Below are 20,953 nucleotides of genomic sequence, written 5' to 3' on the forward strand. Positions count from 1 at the left end.
CCGGTGCTGCTCACCTGGTGGGGTCTTGACCTGCAGACCCCACCAGGTGAGCAGCACCTGCGACCTCCCCACGCCCATGCTGCGACAGGGGCGCGCTGGCGCCTCAGAGGCGGGGCCGCCGGCCACCTCCATCTGCTGTGGTTGGGAAGTGGGCGGGACTGCTGAGGGCGGCCGCTCGCATGGTAGCGAGGGAGGGGAGGCAGGTGGGCGGGGCGGAGCGCAGCCCAAGGCCGAGTGGCGGCGCGGAGGACGCGGCGATGCCTGCTCCTTCGGCGGACGACTGCGGGGCCTCCCCGGCTGGCCCTTGACCCGGCGGGCAGCATGCCGTGCACCTGCGGGAACTGGCGGCGCTGGATCCGGCCGCTGGTGGCCACCGTCTACGTGGTGGGGCTGCTGGTGGCGGTGCCGCTCTGCGTGTGGGAGCTGCAGAAGCTGGAGGTGAGGCGGGGCCGAGCCGAGCGGATCTTCCTTGGGCCGCCTTCAAGCCTCCAGGGCGGGCAGGGCATCGCCTGTTTCCTGCCACCAGCAGTTCGCCGAGAGGCTTTGAGCCCCATCCTGTGCATGTCTACTCAGAAGTAGGCCCCGCTATAGTCAATGGGGTTTACTCCCAGGTAAGAGTGCATAGGATTATGCAGCCACACTTACCTGGGAGTAAGCCCCATTGACTATAGCGGGGCTTACTTCCGAGTAGGCGTGCACGCTGGCTGCAGTCTTATCCACACTTACCTGGGAGTAAGCCCCATTGACTATAACGGGGCTTACTTCCGAGTAGGCGTGGGCTCTGAGCCGGCCCGAAGAACGCGAAAGGGCTATGGAAAAGCCGGCCGGCCGGCCAAGCAGCCCCGGGGAGGGATGGAGGTACCGGTGGGTGGGACCCCTCCGCGGAGAGGGCGAGCAGCACTGCGCCTTGTTGACCTCGCTGCCTGGCTGAGCGCGGGCGGGTGGGCGGGGGAGTCACGGAAGCCGCCCGCTCCCGGCTCTCTCTGGCCCTGGTGGATGATGAATCATCCACCCGGCGCCAAGGCCCTGCCGTGTCTGCGACGCTCAGGCGGCCCGACTGCTGTTGTGGCCTATCGGAGCCGGCCTGGCCGAAGCAGTGATGGGGGGGGGGGAAGGAGCTGTGGAAACTTTTGCGGGGCTTTTAAGGGCTTCACAAGTGAGGTGAAAGGAAGTGACAGGTGGACCCCCCCCCAAGGAGAAGGGGGGCAGGTGAGGCAGAGCCTCCCTACTGGAGTCCTTCGAAAAGCAGCGCCACCCCCTCACCGCCTGTGAGGGGCCCAAGTGCCCACAACCCACGCACAGAGCATGGGGGGTGTGGAGAGCACATGCGTTGTGGGTACTTGGGCCCCTGGCATGGCAGTGGTGCTGCTTTTTGAAGGGCTCCACTGGGGAGGCTCTGCCTCACCTCACACCCAGGTGGTGCTTTTCGATGGACTCCAGTGAGAAGGCTCTGCCTCACCTCACCTCAAGGTGGTGCTTTTGGATGGACTCTGCTGGGGAGGCTCTGCCTCGCCTGCCTCCCCCCCCCCCCCGTCCCTGTCTCAAAACTCTGCAGATAAGGTCTGAACTCTGGGCGCAGAACTCAGGGAGGTCTTTAGTACACTGTTTTTCAACCTTTGATCTCCACTGTACCACTTCACATGGTCCACCTTTTCACAGGACCACCAGGAGTAACTGACAACAACCTCATTACCAGTTACTTCCAGATTGGGATGCCAGATGCAACCCAAGAAAAACCAGTAAGAGGCTCAGGATGGATGGGAGGGCTTTTGAGCATAGAAAAGCATGCTTTGTATCCTGTTGTTGTTTGTTGTGTCCCGTTCCTGGTCTCACTGCGGGATGGTAGATGTCCAGGGGTCCAGCAAGTACCACAGGTACCACTGGTTGAGAAACACTGCTTTAGAGCAGGGGTCTTCAAACTTTTTGGCCGGAGGGCCGCATCAAATATCTGGCATGGTGTGGAGGGCTGGGAAAAAAATTTAAATATAAAATTTAAATAAATAAATTAGAGATGGAACTTAGATGAGTGAACAAGTGAATGAATGGGCTCATTCATTCAACCTCTCTGGCCCTCAGAACACCCTCCAGACACAATCAGGGTAACCTGTTGCCCAAAGGGGGTAAGCATGGTGAACAATTTTACTCCTTTTGGGGAGGGGAACATCAGAAAGGGTAACTCATATACCTGTTAAAGGAATAGATAGTCTTGCTGCCTCCTCTTCTAACCTTTGTCACATGGAACACTTATGTCACATAAAGAAGAGTCCTGCTGGATCAGGCAAAGAGTTCATCTAGTTCAGCTTTCTGTATCTCACAGTGGCCCACCAGGGATCATAACATCAGGGATAATTTGGACTAGCAAGATCAGTCTGGGTGACATAGCAATTTGTACAAAACTGATGTGTAGTTCTTATATAGTTCTTATTTTTTATATACAGGTTGAACATCCCTAATCTGAAAACCTGAATTGCTCCAAAATCCAAAACTTTTTGCCGCAAAGTGGAAAATGCCACACCTGATTTAATGTGATGGGTCACAGTCAACACACAAGGATACAACAATTTATTCAGTGACCCCAAGAGAAAAAAAGCTCCTAGCCCCTCTTCAGCGGTAATATATCTTTTCTGAGTGCACCCAGATTCCCCCACACAAAAATGCCCACAAAGATTAATAAAATGACATGTATATGCATCTCATTATGTATATGCAGATATTCCAAAATCCAAAAATATCTGAAATCCAAAACACTTCTGGTACCAGGCATTTTGGATAAGGGATACTCAACTTGTATTGAGTGGTCACTGGTTCATCTAGTTCAGTATTGAATACACCAACCAGCAGTGACTGTCCAAGGTTTCAATAAGGTCTTCCAGCACCCTACCTGGAGATTTCAGGGATCGAGTCACACCTCTAAGTTCCAATAGGTAGTTCTTTCATGAGTGATTCTTCCCCCTCCCCTTTCTGTTGGGGGCTAAATTGTGATAGGAAGAAAGTGACAGAACATATTTTTGAATATACTTTTCTGCTTGAAACTGTTTTCCATGGCACAAGGCACTCCTTGCATTTCTATAGCATATGTCTGGATCCTTATGGTAATGTTTAATAAGAAGGTACATGCATTAATATACACAGGAAATATGCCCGATGGAGTTGTATGTCCAAGGTGCAGATTTCCTGCTTCCGTTCATGCATTTTTGCTTGTTGGCATGCTGTAGAAAGTTATGAACCTGACTCATCTCAGCATTTAGTACAGATCCTCTCTAAATGAGGTCTTAGGGTATAATGTTGTGTTCCTGAGCTTGTGCCATGCTGCGAGTTTCTTATGTCTTTTTTACTGGTGGTTCAAAATAGATACATGTCACTGGCTCTAAAGGAAGTCTTGCAGGAACCTGTTCATTAACATTTATATTACATATTTTGTTCATGGAAGAGGAGACCCACTAAATATAGCAGCACTGCTTCAGAGGAGGGAGTTGTGGGTTCAGTTGGGCTTTTGGACTCTGGTGTTCAAGTAACATTTCTTGAATTTTTTGACGTTCTCAAACATATGCTCTTCTTTCTTGTGTTCAAGGTTGGAATCCATACCAAGGCATGGTTTATTGCTGGAATTTTTTTATTGATGACGATACCGATATCCCTTTGGGGAATATTACAGCATTTAGTTCATTATACTCAACCTGAATTACAGAAACCAATAATAAGGTAACTCTTCTTCTGTGGTACTCCTGGCTTTCCCTAATACCACTACAAACATTTTGATTAACTTTACATTTGTTTTTGTTATGACAGGATTCTATGGATGGTACCAATTTACAGTCTAGACAGTGTAAGTGCCCTCTTTCCAATCTTTTCAGCTTATTTTTTTATTGCTTTGTAGAAACAAGCTGGTTGGTCTCATGCATGTTCTTTGTTATTAATTTCACTTTTTGCAAAAAAATTTAATAGGTGTGTTTTTGAGCATGTGTAGATGGTGGTCCACAAATAGCAACTTGACTTACTAACTGAGCATTGATCTGTCCCTCAGCATGCACATACCCTGGAACACACAAACTCTTTCTAAGCTTTGGTGATACTAGCTAAGGTTTATTTCTCTTAAACAGTGGGAGTATACGAAGGGTGTCTTTGAGCACTTGGAGAGTGCATTTTCTTTTCCATTAAGCAAGTGCAGCCTGCCACTGTAACCACTTGAAGGAGAAGGGCTTACAGGACAGATGGCATCACTCACACATCAAAATTAAACACTGCTTTGCTCTACCTAGCAAGTGTATAATATACAGTTAGAGAACGCAGACTCATTTTGAGAATTATCAAGTCCTGAGTTTTCGCAGCTTCTAGTCAGAGGCTCTTCACAATTATAATTACTACTCCCCGAAAAGAGAACTCTGCAACTTCCTTGCAGTAGGTAGGCTCTTTATTCTTGGATGTGGGGTTCATTTATGCTAGTCCTCAGTCCAGGTGGAATTTGTTAACATGACTATGGAGAAAAATATTGTTTCCAAAAGAAATCTGTTCTAGAGTTTTGTGCAAATCATTGTTTCCTACAGAAACTCAGAAGCCAAGACTTGCCGTCCCACTTATCCTTTAATTAGCTTTAAGAGGACAATACCGAGGCAGAACGGGTAGATGCCAAATATTTTTCTTCATGGCATGGAAAGAGGAGCCAGCTACAAGTGTGCCCTACTGCTGGAGGCACTTCTGGGAAGGGGGGATTGGATCCAAGCCATTCGGGGATTGGAGGTGGAAACACTGGAGAATAGCAAATGCCAAGAGGCATGCATGGAGCTAACGCTTAAAGATGGTGCCTGCCATCCTCCCCCTCAGCTTGGTATTCCAAGAACTGCTACAACTGCCTGTTCAAAAAATAGTCATTAAAAAGAAATCAGAGTGCAATACTGTGAATAGAGGCAGCAAACCAATCTTGATCACCTCAGTACAATTTTTGGTTGTCATAGCAACTGTTTTTTTGAGGACTCTTACGTGAGTCATCTATTGAGTTAACCTGGAAGGAGGCATAAGGTATTGCCTTTTCTGTGTTTCCTTTTTTGATTGTTGCAGTGTATAGCGTGTTATGCAGCTGTAATGGACACATGTACCTAATGTGGCATGTAAGCCCCATGGTTAGGGGCCATTGTTTCTTTGTTTGCTATGACTCCTAGGGCCCTGACATTATATAACTAGAACAGACAACAGCAGTATTCAAAAGGATGTTTGAGGAAGTCCCTTTGAGCGCAACACACTTGGGGCTGAGCTCCAAGGCTTTCTTAGGCTCAAATACTAACCAGCTTTCCAGCATTCACACAGCTGTACCATTGGAGCATGTGCTGTGTCCTACAATTGGGTGGCAATCACTGCGGCCTCCTAAAGGTAAGGGAATATTTGTTTCCTTACCTCAGAGCTACATTGCTCTTACCTCAGTGCTTTAAAGTTGGCTAGGACTGCTCCCTTAGTTATTGAATGCTTAGCTGTAATAGATTTCCTTATGTTTCCATCTGATTCCTATTCTAAACTGCTTGGTGTGCAATAAATACATTTTTGTCTCATTTTTTAATGTTTCTTCCTTTAATAGTGGATAGCACTGAAATATCCCAAGATTGCCATTTATGTTGATACTTGTAGAGAATGCTACGAAGCATACGTCATCTACAACTTCATGGTGTTTCTTTCTAATTATCTGACCAACCGCTATCCAAATCTGGTGTTAATAATTGAAGCAAAAGATCAGCAGAGACATTTACCACCACTATGCTGCTTCCCCCCGTGGGCCATGGGAGAGTGAGTACATCTTATGCTGCTTTTTAAAAATCTGTGTTTGTGTCTTATAACTGATATTACCTCTTGGCATACTATAACATGAAATTAGACTTTCCTCCTTTGACGTATTTGTAGAAAAGGATGTAGTAAGATTATAGAGAGAAGTCTTGAATGATGTGCAAGACTTTAATTTCCAGAATAAGTTTTCAGTTCTTCACTGAAAACAGGATTTCTCTGTGAATGAAACACCTTTTACTGCCACGATAAGCAATCCACAGTAAGAAAAACTCCTTCTGAAATGCAGTACAGCTCAGCTGACTTTGCTCTGGTTGTGACTGAAAGCCAGTGCTGCCGAGTAGTTAGATTCTAGGGGATAATTGCTTGCTCAGGTGCTTTTCCCTTTGCAGGTGTATCAAAATGCTGCAGGACTAGCTACTGCCTTTGACAGTATAGTGCAGGGTTGAGGAAAGCAACATGCCGTTCAAGTGACAACACATGATAGTCTGTCCTGGCAAGGGAAGAAATAAACAAAATAGTCACCTTGTCCTTTCCCATGTAACCTAGGGGAGGGCAGAGTGCTTATTGCTGGCCATCATCTGCTTAATTATTTTACTTCTGGCCCTCAGCAGGCACCATGAATACTATTTGGGAGGCTTTATGAAACAGGTTTGACATCCCTGGGTTAAACTATTGTCACCCACTCCAAAAGTTTGGGATGAAATGAACTAGATCAGTGTTTCTCAAACCATGGGTCAGGACCCACCTGGTCGGTCACAAGCCCATTTCAGGTGAGTCCCCATTCATTGCAATATATTAGACTTGACGCTCCCACGTTATGTGACTGCATTGAGAGAAATGTTATAGATCTGTACTTTTAATCGACTACTATATATATATTCTTTTAGCAATGATAGTGAATGGGACTTACCCCTAGGTAAGTGTGGGTGGAATTGCAGCCTAGGATTGTTAAAAATGTTCCTGTTGATGATCTCATTTCCAGTCATGACATCGCTTCTGGTGGGTCCTGACAGATTCTCATTCTAAAAAGTGGGTCCTGATGCTAAAAGTTTGAGAACCACTGAACTGGATCTTTAAATATAGTAAATTTCACAGTAGGAATAAATAGCAAATAAAATGCTTAAACAAGCTGATTTTTGTCCTGGTAACTTTTAAAAATGATTTAATGGGCATGTGGGGGGAATGGGGACAACTCATGTTGTTGTTTAAACATGTTTCTTTTCTCAACCAGGAAAGGAACAGCACTGAGATCTTCCTGTTGATCTCACTGGAGTACTTTAACCATTCTGACTGCTTAAAGAGAAAGGGATAGTGTTCTCTTTAAGCAGCTGGAATTGTTTAAGGGTGCATGGGGGACACAGGGAGGGCAGGGGGTGTTGCCCCCTGGCACCCATAATATCATTTTAAACACTTATTGAGGTGAAAATTGGCTTATTTCTGCCCTGGTAAGTGTTTAAAATGATGTAATTTGCGTGGGGGTGGGGGGAGGCATCCATGGTATCCACAGACCCCCAGTATTTGCAGGGGGTGTTTGTCTGTAATGGAATCCCCGCAGATACCGGGGCATGCCTGTATAGTGCTGGCTGTACCCAACATTAACAGTTTCTGTTTGGGATAATCACTGGGATTTTTAACCATTCTTTTTATTGATACTTTGAACAAGATTCGAAGCTCTGTGCTGTCTGATTGACAGGAGTTCTCCAGTGTTTTAGACCAGGGGATTTTTTCTAGCTCTGCTTGAACATGCCAAGGATTGAATTTGGGACCTTCTGCCTGCAAAGCATGTGCTCTGTCACTGAGCTGTGTTCTCTCCTTGAGGGATCATATTTTGGATATGTGAAAAATATGTGGTATAATGTAAATGTTGTGTTATTCTTGGTATCAGTACTGTTAACATTTTATATGTTTGTTCATGCAGGTGTTTGCTAAAATTAATATAATAAAAAAGTGCCAGGACCATTGTGTCCCACTCATTAGCAACCCTGGACATTTGCGCATGGGTTTTTTGCGTTCTTGACATTTGTGTTTCAATATATGCGTATACAGGTTGAGTCTCATTATTTGCGAGGGTTCCGTTCCAAGCCCTCAGGTGGATGGCACTATAGCAAATCAATTTAAAAAACAAAGTCTCTTTGCTCTGGTGATTTAAAAACAACCTTGCTGACCTTTGTAATGCAACACAGAGTCAATCAGTCTCTCTCCAGACACTTAGGCTTCACTAGGAGGCAGCAATCCCTCCCTTCACCAGGAGCCCCAGCAAGGGGGAAAGAATGGAGAAGGTGATGATCGCTGCCATTTAGCCTTCAGTCAGCTGCCCTCTCTGGCATTATTAAACAACTGTTTTCCTTTAATTTAAAGGGTCCCTCTCATCAACTCTGAGATAGAAAAATCTGTGGATACTTAGGTTATACCTGTAATCACTTGTATGATTGTCTCTCTGCAACAGTAAAAAGCAGTTTTTTAAACTGTGATTTTAAAGGGCTGCATTTTTTTCCCTTCTCCAGGGATCAGCACATTCCTTCTCATTTGCAGGGGCCATTCGTGTTGAGTCAAATCAGTGTATAAAAAATCTGTGTATAACAAGGCTGGACCTGTACACTATAGTCAGTTTTCTTTATATCAAATTTGTTTATCTGCAAGGGGCAGAACTGCTACCTACCATAGATACTTGCCTACAAGGCAAGAAATTTTACCCCCCAAATCCAGTGTAGACTATTTCCTCATCCTATCCGCAGATTACTCAGGGGGTCAGGGCAGTTCAGGGGTGTTGTGACAGCCAGGAGAAGCCCAGAGGAGTCGCAGGCATGAGTTCAGCTCTTTCTGGCCGTGCTTTGCCTTTCCCAGCAGCTCCCTCTTGCAGGGAGACGCTTTGCCAGCATGTGACTCGGCAGGCTGCAGCTGGGTCATAAAGCCTCCCTTCTGCAGTCAGTGTAACTACAGATCAGAAAAATTCCCCTCACTTTCTCCCTCTGGGCTTTTCTATTACACAGAAGGGGAAAATGGCATATAGTACTGCAGAAGTACCTCATTAATATCTTCAAAACAGTGGGACGGTTCAGGTTCTTTCCCTCCTTTCAATCAGGCTCAAGGGCAAACCTCACAAGGTACTTCCTTACAAGCACCTTTCCCTTAGTTTTACCCTCCTCCCTCGACTTATACAAGGGAGATTGCCTTGTAGGTGAGTGTCTATGACAGATTCTCAAATGGGTAGTGACCCACCAGTTTGTATAACGCTTCCCCTGTCCCTTTAAGGGGCGGGGGGAAAGGAGGGAGGCAGCGACATGATCCCCAGGATCGCATTGCTAAGGGGGTGGGTGAGGGGGGATGCTTTGCACTTACTTCAAGAAGGCAGGGCTGCAGGAGGTGGGGGGAGCCCTGTGCAGCCCTGCACAGGGCTCCCTGAGGCTTGGAATGTTTGCTAAAAGCGGACGCAAAGCACTTCCATTTTGCAGGAGGTGCTTTGCGCCCACTTTTAGCGAACGTTCCAAGCCTCGGGGAGCACTGTGCAGGGCTGCACAGGGCTCCCTGCATCTCCTGCAGCCTGCTGCAGCCCTGCCTACATAAAGTGAGTGCAAAGATTGCGTCGCTGCCCTAGTGCCTCCCCTACAAGAACTTACTGAGGGAATAAAACTTCCTCAAAGTTTGAGAACCTCTGATCTATGGTATCTCTTGTTATCCACTATGCAGAAACCTTCTTGAGGCTGCAGGGACCTTCAGAATGCTGCCTGTGACCAGCACGGACCTTTTAAAATGGCTGGCGGAAGTTTCCATTGGTCATTTAAAGCTATTTCTGCCTTGTGTTGCATATATGCAACAGGGATCAAATGTGTATACCTGTGGGCTGGGCAGAAATGGGTTAAAGGCTGATTGCGGGAGCCATTCTGAAGGTCTCTGCAGACTCAGGAAGGTCTCTGCAGCATTCTGCGATATTTTGGCACTTCCTACTGCACTCTGCCGGCTTCTTGAGGGTCTCTGCTGGATTCCTCTGATGGCAGGGAAGGTTCCCCTTCCTCCTTAGGGTATCTCTTGTAACTAACCCCATTGATCTCGTAGGATCAATGGTTCATTATTTGTGAATTCGCTATCTACTTAGATTTCCAGGAATCTTACCCTAGTGGATAACAAGAATTGACCGTATTTATATTAGATGTAGTTTTTTATTTTTAAAACACAAATATAGGGTTAGGTGTTGGGTTGGGGTAAGAGGCTTAGGTTATATAACATAGGGTTTGTTGCCCAGTATAGTTTGTTTGATGCCCAGTTATGGTGGGACACAAATAACCAGGATGGAAAAAAAAAGATGCAAATACCCAGGGTCACCAATGCCATACAATCGTGAGGACGCAAATACCATAGTGCCATTAAAAAAAAATCAAGAATTTATTATGTGAAATGTCTCTTCTGACGCCTAACGTTTTAATGTCAAAGTGTAGTCTGCAGTTGCTTATGTTTCTGTACGTCTGCATGCCTCTTCCGCAGGGTGTTGCTGTTTCGGTGCAAGCTTGGTGTTCTACAGTACACAGTCGTCAGACCATTCACCACCATTATTGCTTTGTAAGTAAATTGGTTCAGAGTGGCACATATAGAAGATGCTTTGCGTCACTTGTCTCTTTCCTCTTCTCTCCAGTGTCCTACATCTTTCTGCCGTAGTAACTGTGCAGTGCCTTGTCCTTTCTCTTCTAGCCTTCAGGGCCTGTTGGCCCATAGGGCAGCACTATAAACCTGACATTCCACTTTTCTTGCCTTCTAGCCTTCAAGGGCTACTGGCTTTCTTTTTGAGGATAGATTTGCATAGCATTTTCATCTCTAACTTTAGGGAGAGTCATGCCACCGTCATATCACTGGTGCGGGTTTGTTTTTTGTTTTTTAAACTTAGGGGCAATTGCCAGTAACTGGGTGACGGTCAGACTGTATGCCTGTCTCTGTACATAAAGAATGTTGTTCTGAGGATATCTCTGTATCTAATTTAAGTGGATTATATAAAAATAAATACAGATCGTAAGCTTGCAGTTCCTTTTTTGTATGGACTGTGCACATACAGTGTGGCTTGATTTAGCACAGGGAATTGCTTCTTTAGTGAAAAGCCATGCTGCAGACTATTCTGTCTGACCATCTTTTATGAAATCACTTACAGTTTTGATCTTTCCCAGGTGGAGAAATTTCCAGAATTTTTGGATGCATAAAAATGGTTCTGAAATAATAGACAGATTACTGTAGGTTTCTCAGACTAAATTTTGTTCAAATTACTGAAGTTCTGACATTAGAATACCAGAGAAGAGCCGTTCTGTGTAACCCACAACAGATTATTTTAGTTATATAGGATTCTTAACTTACTCTAGTGTGTTTTCTTCAGATCATAGGTAAGGCCGCCAATACAGCAACTTTGTAATAAAGTATTTGATGAAGAAAGTCTGAGGCTGGAGCTAAACATTGCCAAGAGTTGCTAAATACAGTTGCCGATGGCAGTTTCAGGGTTAATTTCTTTTTATCTGCTAGTGATAAAGAAAAACACTGCCTCTTTCATAGTGGTCATTTCTCCTACACAGGGGTGTGTTTTTGTGGTGATATTTTTTCCAAAATTTCTGGATTAAAATAGCAAATTGTGGTGTTATGTATTTTTATTCGAAGGGTGCATTTTAATAAATTTATATTTATACATTATAAATATTTTTTAAATATACTAGGTAATACAGTGTCAGCAGATGCAGCCACAGTATTATTTCTAACTAGAAAAGTAAAATATTTCAATTTCTGGAAAATATCTTAAACACCAAAAGGCAATGTTTTGTATTTTTATGTGTTTTTCACAAAAAACCACCAAGCCACAACACCACCACTCATAAATTTCTGTATTATACGGAGAAATCCTGTGAGTGCTTACCCAAAACTAAATCTTATGGTTAAATTTGCATAGGATTTAAACTATAGTTAATGAGTTTTCTGAGAAATCATTGTGTTCAACTCTTTCAGAATCTGTGAATTAGTTGGTGTGTATGATGAAGGAAACTTTAGCTTCAAAAATGCATGGACCTATTTGGTTATATTCAACAACATATCCCAGCTTGTGAGTAACAATGCATTCTTTGTTTTGGAATGAAGTTAAATGGGAATGGATGTATCTGTTTATGATCTTAACAGGAATTAAATTTTGCAGACATTTTAGTGAAGACGATTAATCAAAACATGTAGAGCTTCTATCACCCAGTGCTTCTCTATATAATAGAAAAATAAGATTAAGATGCAAGATTAGTTTAAAAGTCTGTTACCTTAAGAAAGCTTTGTAAATGTGATTTCTAGATTTAAGTGGCTAGTATCTTACAGGTCACATACTCTAACATTATATCTATTATTTATTTTGATCGGATAAAATAAATTGTCAAAAAAGCCTTAATTGCTAAATATTTTAAGGGTGAGTAAACATTTATATCTTTATTTTAGTTTGCCATGTACTGCCTCGTGTTGTTTTATAAAGTGCTACGGGAAGAACTAAACCCAATCAGACCTGTGGGCAAATTTCTGTGTGTGAAGATGGTGGTTTTTGTTTCTTTTTGGTAAGTGAAATATTTAGTGTGGGTGTGTTCTTGTTGTATTGTAATATCTGTGATACCTAGGGATACCTGTAACAGTTTATCAGAACTAAGCTTTAATTTAATAATTATTGCATTTATAGTCTGCCTTCACTCCAGGGAGTGCATGGTGGTGTGCATTGTCTTCCTCCCCCTCATTGTTTTTCCTCAGAACAGCCCTGTGAGGTAGGTTTGGCTGAGAGGGAGTGATTGACCCAAGGTTATCTGGAGCTTCATGGCTAAATGCTGTAGGTATTTTACACTGATTAAAGACCAGTTCTGTCTTGCCTTATGTCTCTTTTGTTATCTGAAAACTGTCTGTATGACTTCAAAACAATCAAGGCTGGAATCCTATACACACTTACCTTGGAATAAGTTCCATTGAGTTCACTGAGCTTACTACTGAGCAGATATGCATAGGATTGAGCTGTAAGGCCATGATCCAGCCAAAGTTTTACACTTTTATATACTGTGTATCCCAGAAGTCAGTTGGACTTAAGTGCTTACATGCTGGATTGACCTGACCTAGAAATATGAAAGTACTTAAGAGCATCCAAAAAATAGAGACATAATTTATGTTCAGCCTTGTTAGTATGGAGAAAGGGAACTGCTGTCTTTCTGGAGATAGTTCTGCGCTTAGAATTGCAGTCTCTCCAGAACAGCTCTTATTTTAGCTGATGTTTGCTATTCCCATGTCATCACAGGGCTTATAAAGGAATATTTGTAGTTCTTTACCTATGTGCATTATGATGTCAATACATTTCCCATCTTAGCATTTGCTTTTCTTTTTTTAAAAAACTAGTTTGTAACAAACTCACTGTAATTAAATGTCAGTGCCTGTCTCTGGATGATGGTTTTAGAGCAGTGATTTTTCAACCTTTTCATTTCATGGCACACTAGCAAGGCACTAAAATAGTCAAGGCACACTATTTGTTTTTTGATAATCGATAAGGTACACCATACTGCCAGTGGGAGGCTTCCATCCTCCAGTGGCTCTACTAATAAATGACCATCTCCCAAATTCCTGTGACATACTGGGGCCATTCGTGTCACAATAGTGTGCCATGGCACACTGGCTGTAAGTGGCTGTTTTAGAAGCTGTGATGTCCCAATCTCTTCTGACAGTGCCAATTTTTTAATAGGCAAGCTGTACTTATTGCATTGTTGGTGAAAGTTGGTGTTATCTCCGAAAAGCGCACATGGGAGTGGGAAACCGTAGAAGCTGTGGCAACTGGTTTACAAGTAAGTACACAGGATTAGCTGTGGTGAACATATGGAGGTCTATGGAGTGAGCCATGGGCCGGCACAACCTCTGGAGTGGAACCTTCAGGTAAGTGACTGCGGCGCTGGACTTGAGCATCCATGGATTTCAATATCCATGCGGGGTCCTGAAACTAAGCCCCTGCGGATATTGAGTCGACTCTTTGTCTTGATCGTATCCCTCCCTTCAGGCACCGTCATGCTGCGCTGAAGCGCCCCAACCTTGTAGCTTTTCCTTGTGAGGTGCCCCAGCCTGTTAATCATTTTGGTTGTACTTGTTCTAATTCCACTGTATCCTTTTTGAGATGAGGTGACCAGAACTGGACACAGTACTCCAGGTGTTGCCTCACTGTCAATTTACAAACTAAACTGTTGTTATGACGTAATATAGTGCTGCTTGTTTCTTCCAGTAAGCTATAGCACTAGCTTACTGGTGCCTTTGTGTGGCCTACGACTGCAGTCTTTCAAGATTGCTGGTATTTGCTTTCTGTCAGGTCTGCTGATTTAAAAAGGAGGAGCTGCTGACATTTAATCTGCAATTAAAACTTAAGCTTGATTTGCTAAAAGCTTTCAGTCCTCACTTAACTAGAGTATGAGGATACCATTGGTTGACAGTGGCAGCCAGGTTGCTGTATTGCACATCCAAATTCTGGAATCTACTGATGTATTATTATTTTATGACTCTTAGAGTTCTTGTGAGGAATACATGACATGACTTAATTAGAAGGGTCAATCAATTTTTTCCAGGATTTTATTATCTGCGTGGAAATGTTCTTTGCTGCAATTGCTCATCACTACAGTTTTTCCTACAAACCTTATGTGCAAGAAGCTGAAGAAGGGTCATGCTTTGATTCCTTTCTCGCAATGTGGGATATTTCTGATCTCAGGGCAGATGTAACTGAACAAGTGCGCAATGTTGGTAAGTCAAATACATGTATTGCAGTGGAAAATTGCATTCCAAACGAACAAGAACTTACGTATGTGTTCAGAGTTCTTTCTAAAGATGCTGCTTAGATAAGTTCTTGCTAATGTACTTTTAACCTGCAGTGTCAAAGCTACAAGAATGTTTAAACATTTCTTATCTCTAGGAAGGACAGTTTTTGGACAGCCAAGGAAAATGTTTTTTGGAGAAGATAATGAACAGAATGAACATACAAGTTTGTTGTCGTCATCCACTCAAGACCCCATTTCGGCTGCCTCTTCCATACCATCATCACCTGTGGGTCACTATCAAGGGTTTGGACACACTGTGACCCCAACAATGCCTGCTGAACCAACAGCTGATGGCCTGTTTCACCCTGTAGAAGACATTGAGAATCTCCCTGGTACCAAATGTGAAACCCGTGGATAAAAAGTTAAACCTGCTATGGGATTTGCTTAAGCACTTCTTGCTGTTTGTCTTCCAGCCATAGACAACCTGTTCTTCCTGGAAGGATGTCGTGCTGCTCAGCACAGCTGAAACAAACAAGAGACGTGCTTGGAATTTCAGTTTTAAATACTGAATCTCTGAACTATAAATATGCTAAGATGAAACATGCATACAGAACATAATTTAAGTCTTCAATGCTATGACAGAGTAAACACTGAACTGAAATGGTATAGGTAATTGAAAATAGTTCATGGAGCATGTGTTGTGTGCACCTGAAAATTGTGAGCAAGACATGCAACAAAATAATTGCAGAAAGCTGAATGCTCAGCTTGGTGGAGGTGGGGCAGAATGGCCTCTGATTCACTTCAGCCAATGAATCTTTCATACTGAAACTTGTCCCATTCCAGAACATTTGTTAACATGCCAGTTTTATGAAATCAATTGTTAAGGGACCTGTTGGTGGTAGTGACCTGTAAGAGTCACTTAATAGCTCTGCTACGCCTGCTGTTCAGGCTTCTTAAGCAGTTTCATATCCCACTGGCTTGACAACACACTAACAAAGACACCACAAGTTAAGAGCATCTTTACCTTCTGCACTGGAAGTTGCTCTACTGTGGATGAGTTATAAAAGCATTTTGATTAGTGTTATGAAATGGAATTAGAATTGTTTAATTGAAAAAGGCTGATCAAGACTCTGGTAAACAAATCTCAAGGACCTCATGTAGAATATGCCCAGTAGTTTGTCAAGTTGTCTGTTCATTCTATAATAAGGATACTATTTTTATCCCTGTTCTTGAATTTCATAGTATATTTGCTTTTCAGAATCATTGACAAATTAGAACCAAGGCATCTGTGTAATACTAATGTAACACTAAAGATGTTATGATACAAGAATGTTACTAAGGATTTTATTACACATCTGATTACCGAGAAAGATTTTGACCTGTTACATTTGTACTTGCATTGCATGCTTGCCGACTTACCTTCATGTAAAAAGCTGCAAGGTTTGCATTTGTAAGTAGCATCTTCAGAAAACTCAGATTTTCAGTATGCAGATGCCCTTTATGAAACTTGAGTTTCTCATTGATTTACAGCTGCTACAGTCAACTCATCCTACAAGTGCTTCTGCAGTACTAGTGTCTTGTAAATAATTGGCCTTATTCACTAGGCTGCATATTTTATGGCTAAATCTGGTGCATCCTTAAATGAAACTGGTAAAAGGGGCAAATCATAATTATTCATTGCCTTCATTGTATATAAGCAAATAAAATTTTATTTAAACGTTTGTTATGATCTTGTTGTTGCCCTAAATTCCAAGATGAAAAAGTAAAAAAAAAGCATAGTAACAACCTGTCACATAGATGTTTTAGGTGCACTGTCAGAATTATCAGAACCCTCTAAACTGCTTTTTAATGCTAGGGAAGTTTAAAAAGCAATGTAAGAATTTGGTACTTAAACAGAAAACTACTAGGTTTCATTTCCAGACTAGTTTTGAAAATTCCTTTACCACTAATTTCAGAGTCCCTTAAGATGCAGAGGTGTTCCTTGCAGGCAGCTTATATTTCTTATATGAAATGGATTCTGAGTCTGCAAATTCCAGACAAATACTATGTCCACAACTGTTACATGTAGTTTTTCTGTTTCCCAAATTTATTTTTCATACTTTTATACTGCTTTTCCTCCAGCGTTCAGGGCTGTAAGCTATTCCTCTCTTTTTGTTCTCACAACAACCCTGTGAGGTAGGTGAGGCTGAGAGAAAGTGACTAGCCCAAGGTCACCCAGGAAGCTTCATGGCTGAGGGGAGATTTGAACCTGGATCTTCCAGGCCTAACTACACCTCCCAAACCACTACACCATCCTGGCTCTTTATTACAGGATATAGCAAAATGTTCTCCTAAACTAAGGATTTTTCATCCTTTGAAATTGTTTAAATATCTGCATCTTCTGTACACATCTGTAAAATCTGTACCTTCCAATTTACAAAAGAAAATCTAGAGATTTTGTTTTCCAAACCAGGACTATTTCAACCCTTCAGTGTGGAAACTTAAGAGCTGGATTTTTAGCAATACATGTTCTGGTTTGTTTTAAATACAGCTTGCTCCCCTCCCCCAGACCTTAAAATAAATGCATTATTTCAGGAAGTGAAGCATCTTGAAACACTTATGGCATTAATTATTTAGGATAACGCAGGGAGTAAATCTAAAGGCAGTTCAGTGTTATCCTTTACTGCTAACAGTTAACATTTTATAGAATATATAAAATTTAATATAGTTAAGACAAACAAAACAGGCATGTTACAGAATCACTTAAAATTTTATTCACTGCATTTTTATATTGCTTTTCCTTAAGACAGATTTGGAAAGAGGACAGGTTTTTTGCATGAATGAATCCTTTATTGGCATATAAAACAAACAAGTCTGTAACTATACATTTGGTCAGCTAGGTAGCAAATCAATTTCTCGATCAAGCGACTCAGTGAGCTGATATAGGAAAGTTGTCACAGTATCTGTTATTGCCGAAGAATTGGTTAGGAGGTAACGTATTCTTGCCACATCTGTAAATTTCTCTTGTTCTCAGTATAGGATCCAGATATCTTTGACAGATCCCGGTGAAGAAGGGACAATAAAGAATAGAGTGGACAATGGTCTCAACACATCCCAACCCACAAGGACATCGCCTTTCAGCATGAGCTATCTTGTGAAATTTCTCAAAAAGAACAGCAGACAGGAGAACATTAAATTTAGCAAGTGAGAAAGCGCACCTTTTTTTGATAACTGTGCAGTGAGTTAGATATGAGGCTACTAGACCATACAAGTTTCTTAAAATTAACACAATGAGGAATAGTGTAAATAATTTTAAAACAAATGAAATTTTTTCTCCCAACTTTTGTATGGGGAAACATGGACTACTAAAATCAGGTTTTAGCCAAAGACTAACATTTCCACTGTAATGTTCTCAAACGTGTTGAATTGCACAATAGCATGTACTTAAGATTATTTTTAAAGGTACAATCCTCTGTACACTTACCTGAGAATAAGTCCCTTTGAATTTAATAGAACAAACTTCTAAGAGCTAGGAGGAGATATTCTTTTGTATGTATAAATAATAGAAGTTAGGTTTCAGGTTGTGTTTAAATTAAAACTCAGCCAATGAAGATGGCAGTTCACTGTTTTACTGTAATACTGACGTTGCTTTTATGATACTGAATGCTGAGGACAAGTTCATCTCCTGTTTGAACTTGAATGGGATTATCTAATACAACAGCAGCTTGTTTCCAATGGGAAGACTCACTTGATGTATCCAAAGAAATGTCTTCATCTAAGTACACATGATACCAAAATGGAACACCAGTCACTTGACCCGATTTACAAATTTCTACCTAGAAAATTAAGATATTTTTGGTATTACTGTACAGCAAATCAGCTTTATCCCCAGAAAACAAAAAGAAATTTGAATTTACACTCTACCAAATTAAAACTTTCCTGGGGGAGACTTCTTCACATGTCTTTTCAAGTAGCAAGAGTTTCACTTCAGTAATATAAGTGTCCCCCTACACTTATCTACAAATAAAAGGAAACCCTATACTTACTGTGGTGCCAAGCACTCACATCTATTCCTTTGCAACCTGTTACAAAAATCTAGAAGAGGAACAGGAGAAGCAATCAGCCAGAATGGTAAAGGAGGGAGACAGCCAAACACTAAGCAGGAAGCTTCCTGCTTACTGTTTTAATTATTTAAAAGATTTATACCCTCCTGTCTCCCTCTAAGGGGAAAGAACAGTAGATAAGTGAATCCACTGATAGGATTCACATATATGGGGCAGAATGCCTGCACAGTGTTTCACTTCTGTACTGTTTCCACTGCTGCTGCAATTAAGATTTAAACTGTCCCTTTTTGCTTCCTGCAGAAGAACTTGTAAATAGACTTTCCTATATCCTCTTCCATTGTGGGAGTGCTGGCAATGCTTTCTTTCAAAAAATAGTCTATTCGAATCAGTCATTGCACCAGTCAAGATTCATCCAAATACTGCCTCAAGTAATCTAAGCAAAACTGTAAAATCCTTTTGCTAATTCCTCAAGCAGAAATTCAACAGTGATCTAGATGTTCACAGAAAATCATCCGCCTATACCCAGACCACACATACAATTGAGAGAAATGGCAACTCGATCCAAAACAGACTGCCACCACATGGGACAAACACTAAAGAAGGTCTAGATGTTCTCACAGTAAGGTATGTTTACCTTAGCACGCACACAGCTCCCATTTTGCTGGAAGGCTGCTAAACCTAAGCAGAGTGCTTACCAAAGGCATGTTTAAAGCCAACTAATCACCCAACAAATTCAGGCTGTAGACATGCTAGACAGAATGTTGGACAGAAAGATAGCCATGCATTAATCTGAATTTTGGTTTGCAAAACAGCAGGTATAACCTAATACAGGGGTGCCCAAACCCCGGCCCTGGGGCCACATGCGGCCCTCGAGGCCTCTCAGTGCAGCCCTCAGGGAGCCCCCAGTCTCCAATGAGCCTCCAGCCCTCCAGAGATTTGTTGGAGCCCGCACTGGCCTGACGCAACTGCTCTCAGCATAAGGGTGACTGTTTGACCTCTTGCGTAAGCTGTGGGATGAGGGCTTCCTCCACTGCTTGCTGTTTCACATCTGTGATGCAGTAGTAGAAGCAAAGGAAAGGCTGGCCTTGCTTTGTGCAAGGCCTTGAGCTATTGCAAGACCTTCATTCACTCATATAAGTTCATCTTTAATATATTTATGTAAAAATATGTAAATTTATTTAAATTTTAAATGTAAATTAATTCTTTTTTTCCCCAGCCCCCGACACAGTGTCAGAAAGACAATGTGGCCCTCCTGCCAAAAACTTTGGACACCCCTGACCTATTACATACATAGGAGTGCAATGTTAGTGAAGCACATTATAATTTAATGATAAATGTATCAAGCAAAGAACATGCTAAGTCCCTGTAAAGTAAGACCAATATTTGTTTCTCAAGCTGACAGTGAAAAATCACAGGGTGATGCTGGAGTGTGTAGTATTTACTTATTATGCATTCTGAATTTACCTTAACTTCTCTACTGGAACTATCTACATATGGATTCATCAGATCCACTCGCAGAAGTTCAACTGGCTTGCTTAAAGGCATGTATGGTAGGGTGGACAGATCCAAAAAAACACGGACTGGCACCTAAAACAGAACATCATATTTAGAAATTATTGTGATGGAAAGAGTTCACCTTTGCTCCTTTATCTCTAGGTCTTGCTAATTTGTGTGGGTACAATCTGTTTTGTTACTCCCTTTCTGTGGTCAATAATATACTGTTGGAACAATATACTGAACTGTCTTATGGCTTGCTGAGCTGTGCCTCCAGAATGCCTACACTGCCTCCAGATTCTGTGCTACAATCATAAGCATTTCCATATCACAAAACAGGAATGTACAGAACAGCAGACACATCTAATGCTTAAAAAAAATTAAATAAAAACAAACCCACTCCAAAAATCAACTGTCTCCTATACAAAAGGAAGCAGAGTATCAGTTTTGCTCTGATAACACAGGCCTACAAAACTGAGGGTCAGAAATGTTTTTCCCAAACTTTATGGTGGTTTGATATGAATTTGGGGTGCTGATTCCAAAAATGGCATCCATTTTGCTCTATCACATCTAGTTTTGGAGATATAGTATAGCCTCATTAGTGAATGGTTCAATCAGCTTCCTCATGAGGAAGCCATGGTGTAGGCTTCCTCATGAGGAAGCTGCTTGAACCATTCATTAAAGAGGCTATGTCTTGTCTCCAAAACTAGATGTGACAGGGCAAAACGGATGCCATTTTTGGAATCGGCACCCCAAATATACCCAGGAATTGGTGTAACGTTTAAGGAAGCAAAATGTGTGCTGGCCTGTGTAACTAATGCAAGGTACTGAAACTCTTCCCTACTTTTCCCTGAAACTTTTCCCTACTTTCCATAAAATATATGAGGG

The 20,953-nt window shown here is 42.1% G+C and overlaps 2 protein-coding genes across 6 annotated transcripts in view; one reads left to right on the forward strand and one right to left on the reverse strand.

The window, feature by feature from the left end:
• The first annotated feature begins 217 nt into the window (after positions 1–217).
• Positions 218–20,310, forward strand: TMEM184C (transmembrane protein 184C). 5 transcript variants are annotated; one of them, XR_010794655.1, is made up of 12 exons: positions 237–438; positions 3,572–3,702; positions 3,790–3,826; positions 5,567–5,772; positions 10,249–10,323; positions 11,740–11,833; positions 12,208–12,320; positions 13,478–13,577; positions 14,343–14,514; positions 14,684–14,920; positions 17,547–19,195; positions 19,788–20,310. XR_010794655.1 is itself a non-coding variant. In XM_066631868.1 (11 exons), the coding sequence occupies exons 1-11, from the start codon at positions 322–324 to the stop codon at positions 17,544–17,546; spliced, it is 1,287 nt and encodes a 428-aa protein (XP_066487965.1). In that variant the 5' UTR covers positions 237–321; the 3' UTR covers positions 17,547–20,310. The 5 variants fall into 5 exon arrangements, 4 of the variants coding, with proteins under 4 accessions (XP_066487967.1, XP_066487965.1, XP_066487964.1 ...); XM_066631868.1 differs by having other exon boundaries at positions 17,542–20,310; XM_066631867.1 differs by having other exon boundaries at positions 17,547–20,310.
• Positions 17,336–20,953, reverse strand: part of PRMT9 (protein arginine methyltransferase 9) — a 29,897-nt gene continuing 26,279 nt past the window's right edge. Inside the window, exons 12-13 of the mRNA XM_066631865.1 lie at positions 20,036–20,158; positions 17,336–18,343 (exon numbers count right to left, since the gene is read on the reverse strand). Coding sequence (XP_066487962.1) covers positions 18,128–18,343; positions 20,036–20,158 — 339 coding nt within the window. The 3' untranslated portion in view covers positions 17,336–18,127. The remainder of the gene's footprint in view (positions 18,344–20,035; positions 20,159–20,953) is intronic.

Source organism: Tiliqua scincoides, chromosome 6 (assembly GCF_035046505.1).
Source record: "Tiliqua scincoides isolate rTilSci1 chromosome 6, rTilSci1.hap2, whole genome shotgun sequence".
In the NCBI taxonomy this organism is placed as follows: Eukaryota; Metazoa; Chordata; class Lepidosauria; order Squamata; family Scincidae; genus Tiliqua; species Tiliqua scincoides.

Excerpts from the sequence above, each read along its gene's own strand:
- TMEM184C (XM_066631870.1), top strand. The coding sequence starts at position 322 with ATGCCGTGCACCTGCGGGAACTGGCGGCGCTGGATCCGGCCGCTGGTG. Across the intron at positions 12,321-13,477 it reads GTGGTTTTTGTTTCTTTTTG|GCAAGCTGTACTTATTGCAT; the intron begins GTAAGTGAAATA and ends ATTTTTTAATAG. Across the intron at positions 14,515-14,683 it reads TGAACAAGTGCGCAATGTTG|GAAGGACAGTTTTTGGACAG; the intron begins GTAAGTCAAATA and ends TCTTATCTCTAG.